This window comes from Nuphar pumila, chromosome 11, assembly GCF_984573655.1.
Source record: "Nuphar pumila chromosome 11, dmNupPumi1.hap1.1, whole genome shotgun sequence".
Classification (NCBI taxonomy): Eukaryota; Viridiplantae; Streptophyta; class Magnoliopsida; order Nymphaeales; family Nymphaeaceae; genus Nuphar; species Nuphar pumila.
In genome coordinates this window covers 15034783-15043551 of record NC_143259.1, presented here as the reverse complement: position 1 = coordinate 15043551, position 8769 = coordinate 15034783, and the positions used below count along the sequence as shown (strand labels likewise).

Below are 8769 nucleotides of genomic sequence, written 5' to 3'. Positions count from 1 at the left end.
ATACAAAAAAATCAAATATTTCAACAATTCAACAGGAACAAGCCACTCTGATACCTATTGTTGAATTTTGAATCCATAAAAACTAAATAGATCATTAATCTTGTTCGCGCTAAATCATTGAAAAAAAAAACATAAAATCTAAACTTGATGCAGAAGTGTACCTGGATTCATGGGTGTTTTGGTAGATCTATCATGGGTATGATCTTCCAGAACCTCTATACATGACTTTGCCTTTTCTCTAAACCTAATGAGAGAGGAACAATTTTCTCTTGATGATGATAGAGAGTCAAAAGATAATTGCCACTATATATGGTTTGGGGACCATAACCTAATTGTAACCACCTTAGGGTCTATTTTCTAATTTAGCCTATCCTAAAATTGAAAATTGACAGATAAGGGTACATTATGTCTCTACACATAATAAAACCATACCATATGAGATATCACATGGACCAACCGTATGAGATCACATAATACGGGCCTTAACCTTAGACAACATATACTATGTGATTAAACATATATAGGCCCACACGATTTATCTGACATCAATCTGATCTTCTTTTGCGGTTTTTTCATCACCCAACATTTTTCTTTATTTTCCTTTGTCCTACTATGAATCTGATTATTAGTATCTACCACTTAAGGTAACATGAAGGAGACCATTATTTTTCATTTATTTGAGCAATTACCTGAACGGGTAAAAAGGTTGGTGTGCTTGGTTGAAGCATATCCCAAATAAGGTGCTTGGCTTGTCAGTAGATAAAAGTGTCATCCATCTTAAAATGATCATTACATATGCATGCTTATATGTCAACACCATGAGTCATCCTTCGCTAATTTGTATGCATGCTAGAGTGTGCATGCAGATTAATATTCATGCATAACAATGCTACATGGTTCCCCATATTTAACAACAATTAGGATTAATCTGATTTTCTCATGTTTTTGCAAACATACCAATCAATGCCAATGGTAGGCTGAATAGCCCCAAGCAGGGGCAGAGCCAAGATTGTAAACTAGTGTGGGCACAAATACAAAGTAAAAAAAATTACTAACAATATGTTTTAAAAACCCAAATCAAAACCTTATTTTCTGCAAACACCATAAATTATTCATTTATGCTAGTTGATAAAAAAACAAATATTCTAACCGAAATCAAATCACACAATATTTATGGATTCACATCTAATGGTAATTAGAAAAAAATACCAAAAAACAGTAAAACTATAAACTAAACATTTATATCATTCTAAAAAAACAAATATATGTATATACTATATATATCTTATACTATGTTACTAATATATTTTATATAATATGCATTATATGATATTTTTTATAATATATTTATTGTATAAATTTATTAATATATATATATATATATATATAACCATATTTTTGTATATAATATACATAATATTTATATTATATTTTATATAATATATGTAATTATGTACAAAATATATTATATATGTATATTATGTGTGTATATATATATATATATATATATATATATATATATATATATATATATATATATATATATATATATATATATATATATATATATATATATATATATATATATGCATGACTCGGCTAAGTCATGGGCAAACTTGGCCGAGTCATGCTAAAATTCGGCTGGCTTGGCCGAGTCAGCACATGACTCAACTGAGTTTTGTACAAACCAAGTTTGTTAAGGTTTTTGACCCAATAACTAGGCGATCCAGGCCGAGTCAACGATTGACCTGGCAGGTTTTCAAACTACAATGCTAAGTGATAAAAAAACACTAATATTCTAGCCAAAATCACACTCGAAGTATTCATATATTCTTGTATAATGATACTTGAAAAAGAAAAGCATAGAAAAATCCTTAAACCATAACTAAACATTTATGGCATTAAAAAAAAATAAACCAAAACCCTAATCCCAACAAACATTATAAATTATGCATTTATGATTATGTAATAAAAAAACTCTTAATATTCTAACCAAAATCAAATCACACAAAATTCACGGATTCACTCATAATGGTAATTACACACACACCTTAAAACCATAAATATAAACATTTACATCATTCTAAAAAACAAAATAAAAACCTTAAATCCTAACAAACATCACATTATAGATATGCTAATTGAAAACAAAACAAAACTCCTAATTAAATATTTATGTCATTTGAAAAACCAAAATAAAAGACATAAATCCTAAAAAGAATAAAAACTTTAGGGTATTGATAACCAAAACCCAACATTTATTAATGGAATCACACTTAATGATAATTAAAAAGAAAATAAATTAAAGATCAAAAACCTTAAAACTTTAATTATATATTCATGTTATTTGAAAAAATCCAAATCAATACCCAAATTCCTAAAAGAAATCACGGATTTATTCTAATTGAAAAAGAACAAATAAAACCCCCTAATATTCTAACAAAAAATCAAGCTTTCATTATTCATGCCTAATGCTAATTAAACACATACACACACAAAACTTTAAAACCCTAGTTAAAACATTCATGATATTTCAAAAAATAACTAAATAAAAAATTAAAACCTAAAACACATTATGTTAATTGAGAAAAAGTAAAACCCCTAAAATAATGACCTTATCAAACATTTTGAAAAATAAAAAATTCAAAAGAAGGAGACCCAACCACCAGGGCTAGCTAGGGGCGTGCGACAACGAAGCCGCTGGATGGTAGATGGCTGGTCAGAATCCAGCAAAGTTTCAGCGGAGAGAGAGGACCTTAGAGCAGGGACATGCACACCAGCATTGCCGATAGTGCCACTAGACGACGTATGGACTAGTGCCGAAAGCCTGCAGTGCAGAGCATCAGGGGGAGTGGGTAAGGGGGTGCATATATATATATATATATATATATATATATATAGAGAGAGAGAGAGAGAGAGAGAGAGAGAGAGACTAAAAGCGATCAACATTACTTAAAAATGAAACTCAACAAAGCGTTGAGTCCCACAAGCACAAATACAACAACACTGCATGAAAGCACCATTTACACACAAAACATAAAAACCCAAACACAAAACAGAAAACTCATCAAGGACTATAGACATCTAGATGCGGATCGGTTGGAGGAAGAGGCAGGTCTTTGAGATATATGCGTAAGATAGCATACACATCAGCCAAGACCCTATGAGTCAAACAGTTAAGGTTGAACGGGACATCTCGAAAAATAGCATCATTTCTGGCCATTCATATGAACAACCACACTGTAAATAACCAGACTCTCCAAATAGTCCTCCACTTCTTTTCAAGTCTAATTATAGCAGGGTCAAGGATAAGATCTAACGCAAAGCAGCCCTCCCGCACACACACGCACAGAGAGAGAGAGAGAAAGAGAGAGAGAGAGAGAGAGAGAGAGAGAGAGAGAGAGAGAGAGAGAGGTACTCGGGCTTAGGGCGGGCCATGGATCTATTGTGCTCCCTTTGGGTCGGGCACAAGTGGGGACCACCCTGACCCGAGGCACTGCCCCCTACACTTTGGGTCAGGGTGGCCACTGCCCACCCTGACCCATTATCCCTTGAGGAGATTTTTCTGGGTTAGGGTGGGAACGTCCACCCACAACGTGGCTCCGCCCCTGGCCCCAAGGGGGGTCTTCTTCCTGTTTTCTTCTTGGATATGGATATGTTTTTGTCTAGTTTGTATTCAGATCTGTATTTTCTGCACATCTTACATGTAAAACCCTCATCTCCAACCTTTTATTTTTTGTATGAGATCCAATATTACATTAGATAGATCCAATTATATTACATTAGATAAAGTTCATATCAGAATTCAAATTTCAAGATTGCTTAGAACTTGAGTTCAATTTTAGATCTATCATGATCCTATTTGCTCTAACAACAATTTAAGGCTTAGTTTGCAAGCCAGTGCTGGAGTTGCAATAAAGATGGTGACTAGGGTGTAAAACTAAAATGGATGATGAAGGTGTTCTCAACCATGTCCTTTTGCCGATGTAGTTTAAATGAGTTGTTATATATTTGATGTTTGATTGATAGTGATACTTGACATAATTGATGTTTGATGGTTTAGTTGATAATTTCTTTGATGTGATTGTTATTATTTGATGTTTGATACTTCATTAGTGGAATTGAAAATAGACTTTATTTATATTTTTGCATGTAGAATTAATTGTGTAATTAGTGTATTTTATTTGACTTTTTATTTTATATTTTAATTTTTTTGAGAAATTATTTGATTTTTTGTGTATTTTTCTCAAGAATTTGCCGAAAACAACTCGAGAAATATTCATAAAGTTGAAAATCTCCCAAGAAATTCACAACTGAGAGATTGCCGTTTTAAACTTTTGTTACTATGCATTGGTTAACATTCAACAAGCAAAATCGTCGGATCTGGATCGGCAATTCCATATCCAAATGTGGTTATCCATAAGAACCGAATCCGAATCGGTCCCAACACCACCCTCATCTCTCCTCGCCACCATCGCCGATTGAAATTCCTTTCTGCAAGGTGCTCTCTCTCTCTCTCATTGCTAGGGCGTTCAGTGTATTAGCGGGTGCCCATTTTGCTGCATCTCCTCATCTTTCTGTCTTTTTTTATTCACCCACTTATCCAGAAAAATGGGAATGGTCGCAATTATCCAGGAAATTTGTATGGTCCCTCTCTTATTTCAACCTGAGCTGTCGTTTTGTGGCACCCCACTTATCCAGAAATTGTGCCAAGTCCAGAAATCGCCGTTTATCCACCCAGACTCTACCTTAAGATGGAAAATGTACAGACTTGTTTTGGTGCATTGATTGAGAATTCTGTGGGGTCGCTTCTTTATCTTGTGTTATTCACGAGTTGGAATTAAGTTGGTTTCTATACTGCATTTTGGTATTATGATTCTGTTCCAAAGAACTTGGAGGCAATTCAGGTTGGATATTGCATAAATTAGGTGATCTGTTCGTGATTCAAACCTGTAAAACTTTGAAAGATCATTCTATCCAACTTCAAAGATTTGCTTCAGTGCATTATTTTGCTCCTACCCAACTTCAAAATTTGTGTTATTCTTGCTGCAATGCTTCAAACAATATTGTGCAGTTATTCCCATTCACTGTCACTGCACTGTCTGATTCATAAACAATTTTATAATTCTTTATATCTAACTTTTTTTTATTTCTTCTAATGTGTTATTTTGCTCCTACCCAACTTCAAAGATTGCCTTGCGCTTGTTCTAGATCCTTCTGACTATATTGTGCAGTTATTTGCATTCCTTGCCACTGCAATTCGTTGACTTGTTCACAATTATTTGAAAATCTTGATGTCCAACTTCAAAGTTTTGCTTCGATTGTGTTATTTTGCTCCTACCAAAACCATATTGGTGAAGTTATTTGCATTCATTGCAGCTGAATTCTCTGAGTTATTTGTGATTCAGATCTACAAACAATGTGAAAAGAAATGTATCTAACTTCGAAGATTTGCTTTGAATGCACTATTTTGCTCCTACCCAACTTCAAGAATTGCCTTGCACTTGCTGCAATGCCTTCCGCAACAATACAGTGCAGCCATTTGCGTTTGTCCTTGCGATGATTTATTTTGAAACCATTCTATTTTTTCATCTTGAATCCTAGTAATGCTTCATTTATCCTTTTCTTTTATCCAGATATGACAGATTCATAACTTCTTGAAATGTCGGGAGTTAACTGCCTTGAAACAATCTGTAGGACCTGAATAGTAGTGGTTATCCTAAAAATGGCAAAGGGTTTGATCTGGGCAACAGCAGAATATTTGGCGAGGAATCGAGCAAATGTCCTCTCTCTCTATCGCCAGATCCTTCGTTGCTTGAACTCCCCAAAGCTTCCACTAACTTTGGCAGCTCGGCTAGCTAAAAAGGGAGAGGCAAGGGCCATCTTCTTGCTTGCTTCTGAAGAACGATCTCTCCACAACATTGCTGACCTCATGGATGCCGCTGAGTACACATTTTCCCTTCTTAGAAAAGGCGAAATCCCCTTACTAGCACAACAATTTTCTTGATGCTGCCTTACCTGAGAAATTCGGTAATAGAAGAGTTTAATTATTATGCTAAGCTTAGGTTGATATGAACTTATGTCTGCTGGATATGCTATTGCTATTGTTTCAAAAGTGCTTGCTTCTCGACCATTTTGTTCATTGTAAGACCTATTTTATGAAGGCATTTCTGCTGCTCACTTGTTTGTAAATGCTATGAGCAATAAATTTTGAGCTAACGCCTGACATAAAAAGAAAGTGTTAAGAACTTCAGAACTGCTCAATTGTGCTTTCTGTTTACCACTTTTAGTTTTCTGAAGATCTCATACATTAGCTTCAACTACTGCAACCATAGTTTGAAGTTTTAATTGCACGTATATCCATTGGCTTGCAGAAGGCATCCTCCAACTTGCTTGCAATGATTGATATCTATCCTAAGCTAGCATGGTCGTCACTTTCTTAAAAAAAAAAAAGATTGAAGTTCGTGCTAACTGGGCACTAGAAGCATTATATTATAATTAGGGATGGGTGGTTTAGCCTTTGAAATTGATTTCTGGGATGAAAAAAAAAATATAGTGACATCAACCATACTATCTTTAAGAGCAACCTGTATATCAAGCAAAAGTAATTTCGGATTGAGAATGTTAGGTAACAAATCTAACTTTTTTGTTGTTTATTTTGTTTGTTCTATTTATGTACAGGTAGGATCATGTTTGATGCAGTCATGATTGCTAATCATTCCAGATAGAGAAGATTGTCCCCTTTCCCTGACCTCTCAAGAATATCTACTGAAGCATATTTGGAGGAAACTCTATAGGACTGATTCTCAGGGCATGCATCTTATGGATGTTTCACATGATTACTCCTGTGCTACGTCAAAATGGTTCACGCCAAGTCTCTTATACTTTGTTTATGGTGTCTTAGTTTATGATGCAATAACACGATGTGAACTTGGTACACACCGATCCACGATCCAAGATTCAATCGGATCTTGACACACGTCGAAGCTTATTCGATAATATGTCCAAACAGGACTATGGGAAAACAGAATTTTCGGGACCCGTGAACTCTGGTTCGACAGATGTGGTCCAAATAAAAGTTGTGCGTGACTCACACATCTTTTCAACGAATTCAAAAACACCGGATTCGGATCAACGGTGTTCGTTCCACAGACTCGAGACTGTGACAGACAGACAACTCTATGAGACTTTCGGACTCCGCGAACAGTCTGTTCAAAGTGTTTTTTGACCTGTCAGATAGTAGAGTTTACGAAAACCACCAACTGAAAAAATGTAGGTCAGATCTAGACCCTTCCAACGAACTAATATTTGTATTTTTCTGAGTTTTCTATGAGTCATTACAAATTTTTGAATTCTGGAAATGGTGTGAATTATTGATAAAGAACTAGATTTTTCACTATTCGACAACAGCAACAAAGATTGATATTTTTGAAACACCTAAACGAAGATTCATCGATAACTCAGAACATGAAAGTTTTATATCTAGATTCTAACTTTCCACAAAATAAAAAAATAATATTTTTTCATGCAAGGAATCTCCAGATAATTAAAAAATACCGAACATCACTAGGAGTGTTCTGAAACAAACAAGTGACAGTAGATTCCTTTCAGTGCAAGAATTTGACAGCACTTTAAAGGACTCAAACGGCCGATTCACGAAATGACCTAAACTACAAAGTTGTAGGAAAATATCTTAGCTTTCCGGAAAGCTAAAGAACGTCGAAAACCAACCAGTATCGAGGCCGATACGATCATTTATTTGAAGTCGATTTTGACAACTCAGAATTCAGGAATCCGGGTTTTGACAGAAAAATCCAAGTTATATAATAACCAATAAAACTGGATATTTTGTGAACAATAGAATCACTTTGTAACATGAAAAACAACACATACCCTATTACAACTTACAAGCAATATTCAACGAGCAAGACATATGGAAAAAAAATTAAAAATGAAGGAACAAGTCAACCAACGATTTTATCCGAAATGAAGATGGCCATAGGATGTTGTTGGGAAGCAACCTACACCGAACTGAAGCACCACGAACTGCAGCTTGAACACCCAACAATGACGAACCCAAGTGCTTATACAACAACATGTCAAGGTCGATCTTCACTAAAAGGATTTAAAAAAAAAAAACTCACAAACTCGAGCTTTCCACCAGCAAAAGGGCTTGATGTTGTCAACAAAAAACTTGCCAGAGATTTTAGCAGATAAACCGTGCCGAATCACGTAAAATGGTAAACAACAAACTTATAGAGAAAGATCTTAGCTTTCCAGCAAGTTAAAGATCATGCAATTTGGATCAGTGTCTAGGGAGATATGATCAAAATACTGAGACTTTCTTCACCCTTCAAACACTTCTTCTCCATAAAAAAAATTCAAAATTTCCAGAACAAAAGCTACCTTCCCTTGGTCGACCTCCCTTGATTAATAAGCTTGGGGAAGAGCCACATTAAAGAGGAAAATGGCCTTCCCAAGCATAGCACAACCCACGATTTTGACTAAGCTATTTTTGGCTAAGGGTCATTAAGCAACCAACAACCATATTGACTTGGACTAGTCAAGGCTGAAATTTGAATGAGGACTAAAATGGTTCATTCTAAATGGTACCAACTAGGGCTCCCTTAAAAATGGATCTTGATCCAGATCCAAAATATGCAACGAATTGGATTTTGCACAAAACGCATTAGAAAAATGCAATTACGAAAAAAATAAAAAAACTACCCGCGTTCCCCATACACCCTCTAATGCCACAAAAGAATCCTA

At 35.0% G+C, this 8769-nt stretch overlaps 1 protein-coding gene across 1 annotated transcript; it reads left to right on the top strand.

Moving 5' to 3' along the window:
• Positions 1-5725: 5725 nt before the first annotated feature.
• LOC149822077 (uncharacterized) lies at positions 5726-6007 on the top strand. Its single transcript, XM_089980212.1, has one exon. The coding sequence runs from the start codon at positions 5726-5728 to the stop codon at positions 6005-6007; it is 282 nt and encodes a 93-aa protein (XP_089836338.1).
• The last annotated feature ends 2762 nt before the right edge of the window (positions 6008-8769 follow it).